The sequence below is a fragment of the Varanus komodoensis genome, unplaced genomic scaffold (genome assembly GCF_004798865.1).
Source record: "Varanus komodoensis strain SLA01 unplaced genomic scaffold, ASM479886v1 scaffold4, whole genome shotgun sequence".
Classification (NCBI taxonomy): domain Eukaryota; kingdom Metazoa; phylum Chordata; class Lepidosauria; order Squamata; family Varanidae; genus Varanus; species Varanus komodoensis.
This window is the reverse complement of record NW_025335941.1, coordinates 28,198,276-28,216,118: the sequence shown is the minus strand read 5'-3', so window position 1 is coordinate 28,216,118 and position 17,843 is coordinate 28,198,276. Positions and strand designations below refer to the sequence as shown.

Here is a 17,843-nt window from a genome sequence, read left to right as displayed (position 1 = left end):
TAGATTGGAATACTTCTGTTGGCCTGCTCTCTACTCTTGGGTGCTTTATTCCTTCCAAGGACTTTCAGAGCAGCTTTCACTCTGCTGACTAATATTGCAGGCTCTACCTCATGCAAAGGAATCTGTCATCATTTCATCTCTTCTGTATAGTTCATCTGTGTATTGTTCACACCTTTTTATTTTATTCTGTTCAGACAGTATGTTCCCCTGTTTGTCTTTCAGCATTCCTAATCTAGGTTTGAATTTCCCTTTGATTTTTTGGATCTTCTGGAAGATGTCTCATTTCATTCTTTTGTTTTTTTTTCCTATATCTTTGCACTGGTCATTGTAATCATTCCTTTTATCTCTTTGTGGTAGTCATCCAGCTAGGCTTATTCATTTTTTTGCTGCATAATTTTTCTTGGTGTATTCTTTGCTAATTATGCCTCTCAGTCCATAATTCTTCTGCTTCTGCGTCGTGAGTTCAGTAATGCATATCTGGTTTTTTTAGGTGGACTTAAATTTCCTCAGCAATATTAAATTGAATTTTGACACCATGCTTCTTTTAGTGATCTTTTTTTTCAGCTCTCCTCTGATATTTATTTGATTTATATGCTTTTTTCTATTTTTAAAGAACTCCAAGCCACTTAGATCATTTTCTTCCTCCTCCTGCTCTCAATCTTATCCGTGTTTTTTTATTAGGCACACAAAACTATTAGTTCAAAAGTATTAGGAGGTGTTAGTCACTATCACAATCTGTTCCTAGTCTTGCTTTAGCAGTAAGAAAACAGCTGCTTTATCTTCTACTTCAAATTACATAATCTATTCGATTTCTGTATTGACCATCTCTTGCTTTACCATGTATATAGTTTTACGATGGGTTGCTTGAAGGTACATATTTGCAACAGTAAACAACTTCTGAATATTTCTTACCCTAAAAATTTTATGATAAAACAATCCAATTGAAAGAAGAGATGGTGCCAGAAGATAAAACTCCAAGGCTGGAAGGCATTCAGCTATTGGGGAAGATTCAGGGACAAATATAAATAGTGCTGCCATTCATGATACAACTAGATGAAAGGAAAAAGGAAGTCTAGTGGCTGATATGAACAAAGGTGAAAGGTAAGTCCAGTGGTACACAATCAATACAATTGGAACATGAAACATGAGCAGTTTGAATCAAGGCAAACTGGAGATTTTAACGTGAGAAATTGAATGATTATGCGTAACAGTACTTGATGTGAGAGTTGACTAGAATGGGGCATTTTTTAGTCAGACAATGCAAAATGTTTTACTTGAAAAATGACAAAATCAGAAGTGGAATGACTCTAATACTGAGGCAAGAAGTAACACAGGCAATAAGGGTCTATGAAGTTGGATTGAATCGTATCAGTCAGAATCATATCGACATAACCATCACTCCTCATGAAGGAGAGGAAATAGAAAACTTTTATGGAAGCTTCCAAGAGGAAATTGATAACACACTAAAACAAGACACGTTGCATCAATGGTGACTGGAACACAAAAATAGGAAACAAAGCAGAATTAACAGCACATTACTGTTGACTGGCAAATGGATTGAGACAGGTAAGGACTTTACTTCCAAGCACCGTGAGAATACAAAAGCAACCAATCTGGGGAAATGGAGTGTCAGAAATGTGCTACTTCTTTCCTCTAACATTGTTTATGCTTTCAAAGGAAAGCCTGTGGAACTGTTTTTCAAGTTAACTTTAAACTAATGTCAGAAAGCACAAAAGTCAGGATAAAGGGGCCAAAGGTCTGGTCTGATCTGTGACCTGTGCTACAGAGTGATTTTTTTCATTTGTTGTGCATAGCACACTAAGACTATCCAATGTAAACTTAGAATATAGGGATATTTTAAAGTGAAACTAATCAAAGTTGTGCATGGAACAATACAACTTCCTTGAATTGAGAATCTCTTTCCTTAGCAATGAGTCAGTTTATTTTCAACAATTATGGTTTCTGCCAAGTTGGCTTGGCAGTGCTCATGGAGAAAGAACTTCAGAAAACATTAACCAAATACTCATGTTAGGGCCTTAACTGAGAATCATGTTTATAATTTGAAGTAGCATCAGCAGGTTTTTTCAGTAAGATACCATGAACTGGATTTTTATGTTTTACTTCTATGTTTTCTTCAATCATATGTCAAAGCTTGCTCTGTGTTCTTGTGATGTAGATACCTATTTCTATGCTATATAACATGTTTACTGAATAACCTTTACATATGAAATAGGGAACTAATCTTCTGCTGATGTGTTTAAAGCTTAACTCCATTTATGTCCTGAACTGAGTGATGTTACTATGATAACATTCTGTATGTCTCTTCTGAGAAAGTGGAAGGTTTGTATATTGAATAGAAGATTGTGGAGATGATGTGTTCATAAAATGTATGAATTTAGAAACATTAGTGGAGTTTTCACTGTCATAAATATTCATATTGATCTGAAGTGTGCAACACATTAAGTACCATGTAAATTCTATAAGAATGTAGGCTGCAAAGGAGTGGTACCTGTTGGTTTTTGTCACTTCGATACCTGCTGAGGAATATCAGTACCCTTATTTCTGGCTTGCTTAGAAATATATTGCTGAACCTGAATGAATTCTGTTGCTTCATTTTTCCTAGTGTGACTGCCAATTCAGTCTACTGCTTACTTGGCAAACACTACAGAAGTTTAAGGTTTTGCATAATGCAGCCTTTTTAAACAGTTTTTAATGCTATGGTCAATGTACATGTCTGTTCAGATTCAACTCCCATTGAATTCAGTGGTGCTTATTCCCAGATAAATGAGTGTAGGATTGTAATCTTACTGTGGAAAATGTTTTACAGTTTTTAGGTTGTGCATCCTCACAACAGCAATATGAGGTAGATCATAGCTATGCACATTTTGCAGATGAGTGACTAAAGCCAGGGTCCGTAACTGAGGTTGGATATAGAACCCAGATGCCTAACACCCCAGATCAATTGATCCTGGACTACCATTGGTCTGCGTTCTTCACTTCTGTGTCAAATATTTTCTGTTTTAAATAGGCATCTGTTTTAGTCACAAAAGCTTTGAGTTAATCTTTATTCTGCCAGTAGAGGGGGAATGGAGATAGAAAAGGGTAGTGATTCTGGGTTAGGGCAAAACAGGCAAAATTCCATAATGAAAGTACCTTTGGAAAATATTTGGCAGTAGCAAATGGTAACATCTGCTAGCTTGGAAATATACAGTGAATGATAGTTATTTAATGAGTTAGAAAGTTTCTGATAATCTAATTACTAGTGGTAATATCTTCAGGAATGTACTTCCTACCACCCCCTGCAACTGAAGATTAAGTTGGAGTAACTGTTGCTATCCTTTGTAATTTATTAGTATCATGTAACTTAGGATGGGATAAATATTCTATGTAAGTATTTTGTCTGCCTTGATCACTGTCCAAAGAGTCTGGTTTTGAAATGTTAAGAGTAATAATCACATTTCCAGTTGTTTCTACAGGTGTTTCAAGTGATATCAGAAAATAGTTACTGTGTATATGGTTATTTTGACACACATCCACGCATACTCAATTTTACAATAAGTGAATGGGATGTTGCTAAAAGCTTCAGTGGGATTGAAGAATAACATAAATATATGAGTACAGCAAACAATGTATTGAAACAGGTTTAACGAATTGAGTTGTCTTTTTTAATCAGTTTCTTTATCTATTATAATGTCCCATTAAAAAAACAGCTACACCAAAGAACAATTGTGGGTAATGTTTTCTTGTTATCATACGGCTGCAATTTTTGGGTATGTTAGAAGGTCTGTACTGCTGCTCAACTCTCTTGGGGTATGTGTACACATCCAGAATTCTCTTTATGTGCCTCTAACAAAATCTCTTTAACTTGAGAAAGTTCAGGTTCACATGCTTTCTCTCCCCCGCCCCCCCACCATTAGCTCCATATTTTTTTTCTTCGAGACTCATTCTTAGACACTGTTGGTCCCTTTTAGTGAGTCTGCTTGCTCTTATTAATCGTTCAGTTACCCTGTTTGATCCTTAATATTAAATTTGTTAAGGGATTAACTCTGCAGTTCCTGGATAGCTTCAATGGACACATGTGACTTAGAAACTCTTGTAGACTCAGAATATTGGTGCCGGGGGAGAAGAGAAGTTAAAACCGTAAGAAGCCTCTTCATTTTCAATCTAGGGACAAGTCTGAGGAGTGTGGCTGTATAACAGGGATTCTTCCTCTTTGCTTGAGATTCAGAACTAATTTAATGGAGAACAGAACCATAGGAGGATAACACTGTTTTCTTCATTTCCCCCTAGCAGAGTGGTAGCTCCCATTCAGAACTCTCTGTCGTTCACACACTGAGTTGTGTGGTGGAAGACCCAAAGATAACGGGAAAGAACACTTTAGGTGCCAGTCGCTTCATAGCAGGGTGCCTTATCTACTTCCCCGGCGCCACTCTTTCCCTTTTGGCGCTTTTGCTATTTCAGTCCTGTTAAGCCAGACCAGGAAGATGCAGGGGGTCTTAGAAGGCTGGACTGCTTTCCTATGGGTAACAGGTAAGGGTTTTAACCTTTTAGTTGCATGGTGAGCTGATAACTTTTTAGAGCTGAAAGGCAGCGATCTGGATCCTCGCTCTTCTCTGAGTGTGTGTGTGTGTCCTGGACGTTATAGGAAGGTTTAAGTATGTTCTGCAAATGGAAAACAAGGAGAGAGAAAAATGCTGAACTCCTGGCAAACAGCATGTTCGAATGAGTCTCAGGCTTCGATTATGGTTAGTAGACATTTAAATACGACATGCTCCCACATCGCATTTCTGTTCAAAAGAAAATTCACCTTTATCTTTCCCCAAATCTTTTCACTCTTGATTTGAGTGAGAAGCAAACAGGCTTAGACTGGGCATGAGTTGCCACAAATACTGAAGATGATAATCAAGAGAAGCAGGAGCTCCAAGGACCACTTGAGTAATTGTGTTTTCATCTTTGGGGTTGGTTTTATGTGGCAAAACATATTTTGGATATGTATTAGGAGTGGGGAGGTGTGAATTAACAAGGAATAGATGGGCTGAAGGTTTTTCTGGATTCCCAGGCAACCAACTCGGTACATGCTCTATACAAATGTCTGGATAATTAATTCAGAGTCAATATTACCCCCCTTCAGTCCTAACAATCACTAATCCAGAATAATATTCCACCTTCGCTCACAAATATGCAATAGAAGTCTCTCTCTCTGGTTGTATATAAAATCTTCTGGGTATATTTATTCTAAGTATAACAAATTGCTTTTGATTTATAGCTTTTTCACTAAAAGGAAGAGATCTCTTCTGAGGCTACCTGTACAAAGCATGCCCAAACACTACTTCTGCAATTGGGTGTGCTTGTAGCAAGGTGTCAGGAACATCTAAGTATCATCATCATCATCAATCATCATCAAATCAACCCTCAAACCCTCTGTCTTTTCTAGCTTCAGAGAAAATAGACTCCTGGGCCAGCAGAAATCCTTGTAGAGGGATGGGGTTCAACAGATTTCTAGGCTAGGAAGCTACTTGTCTGGTCCCTCCAAAGCGTCTACTATCCATCCTAGACCCAATTTTTAGCTGTGGTAGTTTGAGCTTTGTATTTGCTGTTTCTTCCTTTTCAGCATAGCTGCCTGCTTTACTGAATGTGTCCCAGTGTCCAAAATCTTCCCTGTTATTTTAATCAGAGGTGGCTAGTTTCTCTGCTAAAAATGTTGCCCATCTGTCTGGATTAATTCCTTCACCTTGCCTCCCCAGAGCCGCTGCAGCATATTTTCTAGTTGCAGCTATAGTGTGCCAGCTGGGACCAGACAGTCCTGCACTTACTCTTTCTTTTCTGCCCATGTTCCAGACCACAAGAGTGGCTTGCACTTTGGAAAGCTGAGAAGTGAATTAAAGTAGGCAGGGTGTGGCTCATCTAAGGTGTCCTGAATGCTCTCTGTGGTGCTGCATGCAGCACATTATTTCCATGACAGGAATCAGTGTTCTCATTGCTTTTTGCAAAAGGCAGTCTCTGTGTTGGCTAACTGCTGCCATAAGCCATAGTTTGTGGCACTCCTATATAGGTCCTCAGGAAAGGAGTTAATTTTCTTGACAGCTATTTTCAGTGATTTTTAGGAGACAAAGTCAACTGCAAAAAGATTGCGTGTGGGGCCAGGTGACTGGAGGGTTACCCCAGCTGAAAAGGCTGTTCTGTTACTGGAAAGTGCAGATGTTATTGGTTGGATTAGCACTTTTCTCTGCTCGGGGGAGAGCATACTTCCTGTTTCTTCATGGACAATTCATTGTTGCTGCTGCTGTTTTTGCTGGTCAGGTGGACTTCCGGTGAGATTAGAATTCCCACATTGCTACTTCATATAAAGTTATTCTGGCATCATTTAGAGGCCTGAGTGCTGTGGGATAAGATTGTATTTATAGCAGCAGGCAGCTTTATATAAAAAAGTCACTTGATTTTCTTGCACAAAAATGTGCACAACTGCTGTTGTACAGCCACATACGCTCATGTAGGAATGATGCTCTATTTGAAGATGCCCCCCAAATAATTCTCTGTCAATGTATAAATAGGGATTGAGAAGGAATGTCCAGAATTCCCTGTCAGGCTTGCACTTCTATGAGCAGAGTGGAGGACTGTTCTTATATTTCCTCTCCCAAGTGTTTGCTCACCTTTTAGTTCCAGGGCTAAGTTAAACATAGTATTACTTACAAAAATAATAGTGGTGAATGTTTTAAAAAAGCAAATCACTCTGGAAAATATGGTACATTTGATATGAAATCAGAGAAAGTAAAGTGGGCATAGTGGGGTTGGAGGAGAAAAAATTGAACTGAGCTACAGAGGAATTAAAAAAACAATTTCTGAAATGTTATGATGCTACTTCTTGCAGTGTTCAGTTACTTTTTTATAAAGTGACTTGCTTGACATTAGGCAAGCAGGTTATGTGGGATAACTTCCAAGAGTCTCAAGTAAGAAATAAAAAAAAGGCAACAATAACAGAAAATCTTGTGGTATAAGCTTTTGGCGCTGAGATGGTTTTATCAGATGCACAAAATGGGCACCCAATTTGACTGGTTATATATCCTTTGAGCAGTTGAAAGAAGGTGAAAACATTGCCAAAAATATATAAAACATTCTAAACAGTATTTTGTAATGTGAACCAGAGATGTCTAAGGATAAGTTTTGAACTCTTGGATAAAGAGTCAAGATTGCATTTGGCAGGACTTTTAAAAGTAAGGCAAACAACCTTCATTGTGTACATAGCTTTTCTACAGAAAAGTGTCCTGCTGTGTTCTCCAGCCTTGAGTTCCCTTTATACCTCAAGAAGAACTTGGTGGGGTAGGAGGCTTCATCCTGTGACCCATGATCCACCACTTCTCAGCCTTCTTTTTAAGCACAGAAGGAATCCCTGCAATGTAGCCCACAGTGGCTCCATACCATAAGCCCAGTAGCTACAGAAGTGAACAATGGCCTTCTAAGAAGTAGACAGCTCCTTAGAAAAGGAGGAATTAACAGGCCCAGACCTACTAGCCCTCATAAGGCACCAGAAAACCTCTGCATGCTGTGGCATGACTGAGTTTCAGCCAGTGATCTTACAAAGGCCTCACCTTGCCTGTTCATAATGAGTATTGCCTGATCTGACCTTATGTTACAGATGTGACCTCGCTGTGCCAGATGTGAGGCAATTTTTTTCCAGTGGTGCCACTGCTGCAACCTAGTCTCCCCTAGGAGCTCTGTGTCAAGCTAGGAGGGACAAACACCAGGCAAGCAAAGCTCTTACATGCTCTGTGCCCACAGCAGTAGCACCCTTAACTCACCCAGCAATATTGAAAATCTGTCTGGTGATACATTGCTTTAAGTAGAAATGTTTCGTCTCAGTACAGAAAAAAAATTAAAAAGGAATAAAAAAAAAAAAGAAAAACACTGGCCCAATTCAAAGTGTTAACATCAATATTTAAAGTCCTGAACTGTTGGGGGCCATGTTCTCTAAAGGAGCACCTCTTCCCATATCTGTCTACCTATATCCTAAGATCGTAATCTGAGGTTCTCCTTAGAGAGCCCTCTCTGAAGGAAATGAAGAGGGTGACCATGAGGAGAAGGGCCTTCTTGGTAGTGGCACTCTGACTCTAGAACCAGCTCCCCAAAGAGGAGCCTGGTGCTCTCTACTCATTTCAGTGCTAGGTGAAGACCTTTTTATTTGCCCAATATTTTAATATGAATAATTTTAAAGAGATTTTTAATATGGTATTTATTGTATTTTAGTACTATTGTGCCTTTGGTTTAATTAAATTGTGGTTATTGTGAGGTTTTATAGTGGGGCTTTCCTGTGTTTATTGCTGTTCCTTTATTGTTACAGTATGTATGTTTAGTTTAATATTGTTTCATTGGGTATGTTCTTGCTTTTACATTTTGTAAGCCATGCAGAGTTATCCTGGCTAATGGGCAAGCTAAAAATTTAATAAATAAACAACTGTACATAATTTACTTTATCTTTTATCTACAAATGTTAGAAGTGATTATGATCAGTTGGCCAACTCAAATAGACTTTAATTGGAAGACATACAAGTGGGTCATAGATCAGATCAAGCAAGAATGTTCCCTAGAAGCAAAATTGATAAAACTGAGGTTGTTATACTTTGGACACATCATGAGAAGACATGGTTCCCTATGGAAGATACTCATGCTAGGGAAATTTGAAGGTGGAAGAAGAAAAAGAAGACCAAAGGAGCCACAACATTGAACTTAGGGTTTTTGCCACTTCTGTCAAATGGCATGGTAGCCCAATCCTTTTTTCCATGATGGGGTAGTTTGCGTGGGTGTGGATGACATAACAATCCATTGTGGGAACAACAACCTCAAATCCAGTTACCACTCATAAGTTGACAGATTGGCTTATAGCCCCTCAACAAAACCACCTTGTGGGAATCTGTTTCAATTTGTATGACAAGAGAACACACTGGGGGTAGTAACCCACAAGGGATAGAAACAGAGCGAGTCAGAAGGGGCCTTCCGGGCCATCTAATCTAACCCCCGGCTCTAGCAGGCTCCACTCACTACATGTCTCCCATGTGCATGTCTAGCCTATCCTTGAACACCCTCACCGTTGGGGCCTTAATCACCTTCTGTGGAAGCTGATTCCATACCCTCAGGGTCCTAACTGTCAGGAAGTACTTCCTGGCATCCAAATTGAACCTTGGTTCCCTGAGCTTTGCTCTGTTGAAGCACGTCCTGCCCTCCTCTGCAGGGGAGAACAGGTCTCTACCCACCTCCGTGTGACACCCCCTCACATACCTGTATGCTGCCAATAGTTCCCCCCTAAGTCTCCTCCAGCCTGAAAAGACCCCATTCCTTCAGTCTCGCTTCATACGTCTTTCCCTGTAAACCAGCCACCAACCTTGTGGCCCTATGCTGCACTAACTCTAAATTGTCATGTTGTGAAAACCCAAACATTACCTTCTAACCAGTACTTTTAAAACTCACCTGATCCTCACAATTTGATAAATCATGGTGGCTTGTCACCATAGGTTTTCAAACATCCAAATGAAAGGTGTATTTTTAATCATAGGTTATTTCCCATGAACAAGCCAGAGTGTGAAACTAAGGCTCATTGTTGGGTTGTTCAGAATGCTCTTTTGTAATGCTCAAACTCAAAAGGGCAGCTTCCTCCTTGATGGGTTATTAGGAATGGCTAGTGAGCTGCTCAGCAAGAGCAATGAAAACCCCTGCTCCTTCTGACAACTTTGCTAGTGCCACTGCTATCTTCTCTAACCTTTGCTCTTAAAAATCAAGAATAAAGAAAATCAGAGAGTGTCATGGACATTTTCTTAATGTGTTGGAGTCCTGAAGCTGACCAGATCCTGTCTGTGTCAGAATAACAGCCCTGGTAGTTGTGGAATTTGTCCCACACTCTGCTGGAGCTGCCAGGGCACTTATCAGCACCAACTGGGAGCCCTTGGGGAAGAGCTATTTAAGAACTGGCTCTTCCCCCCGGAAGCTGCCTTAGCAACACTGCTCTCTAGTTTGCTGAAGCTCTTGCTGTGTTTGGTTCTTGCTCCTGGATCTTGTTCCTGCTCCTTGACCCTATTCCTGCTTCTGGGTACACTCCTTCATGCTGTCTTCCTGGCTCTTCTGGCTTGTGCTTGAATACTTCCTGGACTGTGCTACAACAGAATCCCAGTTTGACTGGCCTGATAGACTCTGCAATTTGGACTTGCGACTTGGACTGGGAATTGGATTCTGGCTTTGACCACTTACTTTGTTTTCCTGGGTCCTGGTGCGTTATCTGTTATCCAGCTTCCCACACCCTGAACTCTTACATAACGTGGTGTTGTTGGTTCTTGCTCAAGTGTGCACATTCAAAAGTCTGCTGCTATGAAATTTGTGTCATTTCCCCTTTATGTCGTGCCTGAAGCCCCGACAGAGACAGCACCTCACGAGGAGGTCTTGTGCTTGGGACCCTGTATCCAAAAGCCAACCCCGCAACCTAGCTTGGGGGTGGCTGAGCAGATAGCTGCACCTCCCCCTGACACCCTGCCCATTGAGCAAACACCCGAGGCCACATCAAAGCAAGAGAGCCCCAAGAGAAAAGACACCATGAGTTCTACTCAGAAAGAGTCAGAGCAGGCTGTCCCTCCTCCCACTGACGCTGAACTTCCTGAACATGACACAGGAGATGCAGGGGGCGTTATAGACTTTACCTTAGCAACCAATCGTAGAATTCTAAGAAGATATGAGCAAAGGCAGGCCTTGTTACGTCAGAGGGAAGAAAGGCAGGACCAAGAGAGCTAGTCCCACGTGGGCTCGGGGAGAGACACCATTAGAAGATTAACATCTGCATTCCAAAGACCTCAACAGAAGAGCTTATCTAGAGTTGTAAGTCTTGTAGACAAGTAACAATAAAGGACTTTAGTTTTATTGCTCTTGAACATGTGGGTTGTTTACATGTTGAGTAGCACCTCAGCACTTTACTTACTGCTCTGCCATGAAATTTGCACATTCATTCATCACTGCCTTGACAGGAAACAACAGAAACCAGTGGTGGAAAGCAACAAACTCAAAGTTGGGGTGGAATGGATGAAAGTAAATGGCGGCTGCAGGACAAGGAGCTTTTCAGGCAGGAGCATTTAGTTTCACAGTACATGAAGCAGCCCCCCCCCCCCTTAAAGGTCCATACTAGCAAGATAAACAACAAAGCAAAAGATGAAATTGGCAAGCATATTGACACGAGGGGGATCATGTATGCTCGGTTAAATAATGAGCAAGCAGGATTACACTTTAGTATACTTGTGCAAAGACTCCAAATTATTTTTTAAAACAATGTAACAGAAAATGTTCAAATTTTGTTAGGTTCCTAAGGGCTTCAAAAAGTACAGTGCTGCTTTGTACTTTGAACTTAATTTGTCAATGGAGGCCATTTAAACTCTGAATTGTTCGAAGTCTGAATCAGTTTTGCCCATTAGAAATAATGGAAAGTGAATTAATCCATTCCCAGACCCTAAACAATACCCATTTCGGTAAACTTAAACAGCAAATACAGCCTCCTGAAATGAATTAAGTTTGAGGTTATATACGAGGTGTGATCAAAAAATATGGTGAATGTATAATATTTTTTTAAAATTACAGTAACAGAAACATTGTCCTTAATCCCCTTCAAAATACTCCTTCATCCTTTTGAACACAGTTACCCCAGTGCTGTCATGGCTGCCTCGATATCCTGATTTGATTAAAGAGGAATCGTTTCAAGACGAATTGATTCAGGACATTGAGGATTTTTTTTTTTTTTTTACTTGGGTACACAATCGATTTTGTTGCAACCACATTTTTTTCACTTCACTAGCACTTCAAACTTAGAAGTATTGTTTGAACTGTGGAGCGATTTTCTCTTGACTCTTAACGCTTGCACTCTGGATTGTTCAAAGTTAGAGTCGTTTGAACTATGAGGCACCACAGTATATGCGTTTGGCAATCTGATGCACGTTGCAGGAGAACTTCCATTCTTAAGCTGGCAACTCCAGAAAAGGTGCTAAAATTAAGAATAAAGACAGGTGCTGCAAAAATGTGCAGGAGGGGCTAGAAGGACTATGGGCGAAACAACCCACAGAAAGCATTCTGTCTGGCAGGAGTAACCTGGATTATCAAACAAACAACACATGGTGGTTTGTCTTTAGGATGGCTTAGAACTCAGCCATTGTCAAATGTGTCCTGCAATAAAGGAAGAAAATGCTGATTATCAGAATTGTTTATTGATAGCTAATAACTGAGTAGTTTGTTCCTTGATCCTTTTCTTGTCGTCTTCACCTGGAAAAAAATTGGTAATTCACATGCTTAGTTACAACTTTTAGAAATACTTTGTTCAGAGAGTCAGCTTTTTATTCAGCTTTTAATATTGTTTGGCATTGCCAGTTTTTGGGGGGTTTTTTGCACTATTTGTTAGCTCTAGAATCTGTCTTCTATGAATAAAAGGGCTCATGGAAGGTGCTTCTCAATTTTCAGGAAACCACAACTTATTACATTCAGTAGAATCTCCTAAATCTTCTTTCTTTGTAGCATTTGAGAGGTCTAGAAGTGTTCCTCTGGGGAGGAAGGTGTGGGAAATTGTGCTTCTACTAATCCAGTTGCACCCATCTGGATCTGCATCTGTTTTATTACCTGTTGTGTTTTGTGATTTTTTTAAATCTATTTTTGTTAGTCTCCTGTAAAGAAGATCCATGACAGATGTATAAGAAAATAAATGTTTATTTATTTAAGCTATTTGTTTACATTTAGCAATTTTTCACAGCAAATTTAATTCTGGTATATTTAATTATGTTCATTAGTCACCCATTGTTCCTCTTCTAGCACATACTCTTGTCTCAGAAGCTTTGCAGAATCAAAGTAGAAGGTGTACAGGAATGAAAGACTCCTTCCATTGGCTTTACCGTGGCCAGCCTTTCTGTATGAGAGAGGGGGTGGGGAGGGAAAGCCTTCCAGCTTTCAGATGGCTTGCTTTGATCTCTTACCTATTTCTTTTGTTGGCTACTTTTTGTCTTCACAAAAGAAATGTCTGATATAAATTGGAATTCTAGTATTTGCTTTGCAGTGTATAAACCTGTGCAAAAATAAGAAAAGTCCTGGTGGATTACAGCAAAGCCTTACAGTGGCCAGCCAGATGCTTGTAGGAACCCACAAGTAGGATACAAGAACACAAGATGTAATAACATCTTTCTACTTACGTTATGAGAAATCTAGACAGCATACTAAAAAGCAGAGATATCACCCTGCCAACAAAAGTGCATATAGTCAAGGCTATGGTTTTCCCAGTTGCAATGTATGGCTGTGAAAGTTGGACCATAAGGAAGGCTGAGCGCCGAAGGATTGATGCCTTTGAATTGTGGTGCTGGCGGAGACTCCTGTTAATCCCTTGGACCACGAGGCAATCAAACTGGTCAGTCCTAGAGATCAACCCTGACTGCTCTTTAGAAGGCCAGATCCTGAAGATGAAACTCAAGTACTTTGGCCATCTAATGAGAAGAAAGGACTCCCTGGAGAAGAGCCTAATACTGGGAACAATAGATGGCAAAAGAAGAAGGGGACGGCAGAGGATGAGGTGGCTAGATGGAGTCACTGAAGCAGTTGGTGTGAGCTTGGGTGGACTCCAGGGGATGGTGGAGGACAGGAAGTCCTGGAGGATTGTTGTCCATGGAGTCGCGATGGGCCGGACGTGACTTCACAACTAACAACAACTAACTTATGTTATAGGTGTATATATAGGCATACTGCCTCTTATACTAGAGGCAATCCATTATATAGGCTTTATGACTTCTGTCGCTGCTAGAAAATGTTAAAATACTTCAAGGGCACAATTCTTTACATGTTTAGACAGCAAACAAGTCCTACATGCATAGGATTGTACTTTTAACTTCTGCCACCAGAATAAACCTTATCTATCTAAAAGAATCAGTGGCTTGGTTTTGCCCAAATTTTATTTTCTCCTCTCAGGGAAGGGAGAAAAACCTGGGGGAATAGTTTTTTGCTACATCAAAATTTCTGGAAAGTTTATATCTTTAACCTATGTTCAGTGCTTTTTTTGTAAGAAAAAAGGTGCCAGAACTCATGAAATTATTTACCTTTCGTATGTAGTCAATCACTGTGTACACACCCACACACGTCAGTTGTGTAACGAAACATAATGGTTGCCACCCGCAGTAAGCTCAGCTCACGACTACATGACCAATCACAAGCCAAGCAGCACCACAAGCTGAGCAGCACCATCACAACCAGTGCAGACGAAGTACGCACGCATCAGATTCAACACACAAGCAGCCTGCATGCACCGTTTTAATGATTCTGCCGCCGACCTGCTATGCTTGACAGGGAGATTCAAATCCATGTGGACCAAACATCAAATTTTCAAAAGTTACTTTTAAAACTTTGAAAATATGTCGAAAAAAGGTGCCGGAACTCCATTTTGGTGCGTTCTATGACAAAAGCACTGCCTATATTGCCTGAGAATGTAAACAGAAAGCTGTTTGGTGCTCAAACAGCACTTATAAGGTCAGTCTGAATGTTATAATAAGCCATGGTTTATCATGATGGAAACAAACTGTAATTCAGCATTCCATTTGACCTATAAAATGTGGGTAATCTTGCCAAAGCAAACCAATTTTATGGTTTGAAGGTGATTTATTTCAATTTAACCTAAGTTAATATGAACCACCATTTGTTGTGTTTAGATGAAATGATACATTGTGGTTGGTCAAAAATGGAAGCAAAAGCTTCTAATCTCATCATAGCTGGAGGAGGAAGGCAGGAAGCATGCATGTCCTGGAGAAGAAGAGAGGGGGTAAACACCCTCTTGCTCACTTGCTTTCCATTACAATAAACCATACGTTTATCATGATGTCCAAACCCACTTGGTACTGCCTTGTTGCATTAAAAAGCAACATTTCCCTGTTTCCTTGCTATCAGTATTCTTTCATTAGATGTTATCCTTAGCACCCACATCTGTGGATAATTCTAATGTTTAGGACGCAGTAGAATGTCATATCATCATAAGTACCAAACGGAATATTGATACTTTGCAAATAAGTAACATTAATGCTTTTTGTTTTGTAGCTATGATTGAAGCACTACATGTTATGGTGCCTGAGAAGAAACAAGTGGCCATGCTCTTTCAGCCTGTTGTGCTTCAATGCCACTTTTCAACTTCTTCTACACAACCAGCTGTGGTGCAATGGAAATTCAAATCCTATTGCCAGGATCGCATGGGAGATGCTTTGGGAGTGGTCTCTGCAGGGATACAGGCAGTAAACAAGAGGAATCCAGAATGGGATCCCTATGTGGACTGTGTGGACAGCAGGAGAACAGTTCGCATTGTGGCTTCCAAACAGGGTCCTACAGTGACAATTGGAGAATTCTACAAGGGAAGAGATGTCACCATTGTCCACGGTAACCCTACCTAACTATTAGTTTATTAATGTTTGAAACACTTCTTTGCTTATTATGAAATATAAGGCTTAAGAATTTAAAGGACAAAACCTGTGTTTTGAAATTGACTTGGAGCCTGTGCAACCAAACATAATATGATAATAACACTAGTTTCAGATGAAGTAGTCTATTCTAGGGTTTATTACAGCATGTACAACTTACTCCAGATTGTCTCTGTTCAGGTAGAGCAACAGTTGGTATCATTAAGAGTGAAGTGAATTCATGAAATGTCTTAGGCCACATTACTGTCAAATTCACTTGGTCCACCTTGATCACAGAATCATAGACTTGAGTGGCATCAAGTCCATTTGTTCTAATCCAAGTTGTGACATAAAACAGGATGTCTTCCTCGCTGTCCCCCATAGTCTGGGTCCAACTTGGAATAAGTTCCCTAATGAACTTTGGAATGAAGAGTTTCAACTGAGGTGGCTTTTTTCCCCATCAATGTGAAATTAGTTTATATATTTCTTGTTGTTCATTCTGGAAAAGGTAACTGATATGTTCCTTACAAAATAAGAATATGAACACTATCCAGTGGTGCACAGTAGCTCTCTGGAGCATGTTGGGCCTTTACAATGATTTGGGGAGAAGTATCCTGCTCCTAGACCAGCAAGTGCTTCATCATTCTTGAGAAATTTTCAAGAATGATGAAGCAAGAAACCAGAATGTCCAGAGGTCATTCCACAGGTCCATCATACCAGTATCCAGGTCAGTCAGGGGTGTCCAGAAGAGTGGTCCTGGTGGGTCGCTGAAGGTCTGGAAATCTATTAGGCCCAGTAGAGCAAGGCAAAGCACAAGTTAAAATATTGTTTGCAGCAGCCAGCTAGTTCCAGCTGGGCTAATTTATAGCTGGTTATAAATCAGCACAGCTGGTTAAGCAGGTCAGCATGTTGCTTTTAAGGGAGGCCCCATTCTGTGTGAAGTTCTGCTGTGCTATGCTATTCCAAGGGTGAACTGTGACTTGCTCTGATTGGGGAAGTCCAGGCCTAGCAGGTGCCAGGTTGCTCTTCCATGGGAAGGCTGTCAGTTGAACCCTCCAGTTTCCTGCCTGGCTCTTGCTGGGTCTGCAGTGCTGGGCTCTCCTCCTCTTTTTCATCAGACAAGTCCTCCACCAGGTATGATATTACAAGAACACAAATCTACTCCTGCCAATGACAACTGATGATGGAAACTTAGTTTCCAGTCTTCCTTCATCTCTGTGATTTTATTGTTTCTCTTTCAGATGCAGATCTCCACATTGGAAAATTAATGTGGGGAGACAGTGGGCTGTACTACTGCCTCATTATCACACCTGATGATGTGGAGGGCAAAAATGAAGAGTCAGTGGAGCTGCTTGTTCTGGGTGAGTCATTTCAGTGTAACCTTCATTACAGCTTGTGCCCAAGATGCTTGCCTGCACAATCACTTTGCACTGTTTTCAGATTGCCATGTAAGAAAGGGTGGTGGAATGCCTAGCTCAATGAAAAAAATGCACTGAAGCAAAATTCTGTGCTCCAATCTTTATTTACTTAAATTATTTAATCCTATTTTACCTTCTGTGAAACTCAAGATGGCTTAAATTTAAATAAAAAGAAGAAATGCATAATTAAACTACTTGTACACTAGATCCAGTATATCACAGTATCAATGCCCGTGACGACGATAGCTGGAGAATGTGCAAAATTATCAGGAAACCTGGTCAGGGAAATATGCAGCTGTGAGCCACAATACTAAAATCAAAACAAACACAAAAAATGAAACTGGGGTTAGTGTAAATTGATTTGCCTGATTTTCTAGCTGTTATGGAAAACTGCAACACACACACAAAAAACCGGAGGGAGGACAAAGGGACCACAATGTAATAAGTGCAAATCTAACTTCAGTGGGGGCTAATCAGTTCCCAGATCTTCTGTAGATGTACTATAGATGTCAGCTGCTGGTTCTTTCCAGTACAAATGGGCCCTCCTGTTGGATCCAAAGATGTTTCTCCACACATGGAAGGAGTCCTTTTCTTCTCTGAACAGAAGGGCACAATTTGGATCCAATCCTTCTCTTTTGAACCACTTTATATTGGTGTTACAATGTTACTGAATAATAGTATTAATAAATCCACCGATAATTAAGGCATCTTTGACAATCAAAAAAGGGGCACATGAAAGCACAGTGGTTTTCTTAATGTACATTTAGCTTTCTTAATGTGTTCATATAGTAATGGGAAGTCATCATGCATATTATATATTAATGTGTTAGATTCTGTGTGTGTGCACGCACGCATGCATATGCACACTATATTGAATTCTGTGCTATATTAAATGCACTGCAAGGCTCAAATGATTACACAGAGAAAATATAAAGACACAATATTCCTATAGCTTGTTGTCATGGAGGATTTTATGAATATTTTTTAGCTTTTCAAAATG

At 40.1% G+C, this 17,843-nt stretch overlaps 1 protein-coding gene across 2 annotated transcripts in view; it reads left to right on the top strand.

Moving 5' to 3' along the window:
* Nucleotides 1-4,434: 4,434 nt before the first annotated feature.
* Nucleotides 4,435-17,843, top strand: part of ILDR2 (immunoglobulin like domain containing receptor 2) — a 46,273-nt gene continuing 32,864 nt past the window's right edge. For both annotated transcript variants that reach the window (XM_044442758.1, XM_044442757.1), the window contains exons 1-3: nucleotides 4,435-4,530; nucleotides 15,073-15,405; nucleotides 16,667-16,786. In XM_044442758.1, coding sequence (XP_044298693.1) covers nucleotides 4,485-4,530; nucleotides 15,073-15,405; nucleotides 16,667-16,786 — 499 coding nt within the window. In that variant the 5' untranslated portion in view covers nucleotides 4,435-4,484. The remainder of the gene's footprint in view (nucleotides 4,531-15,072; nucleotides 15,406-16,666; nucleotides 16,787-17,843) is intronic.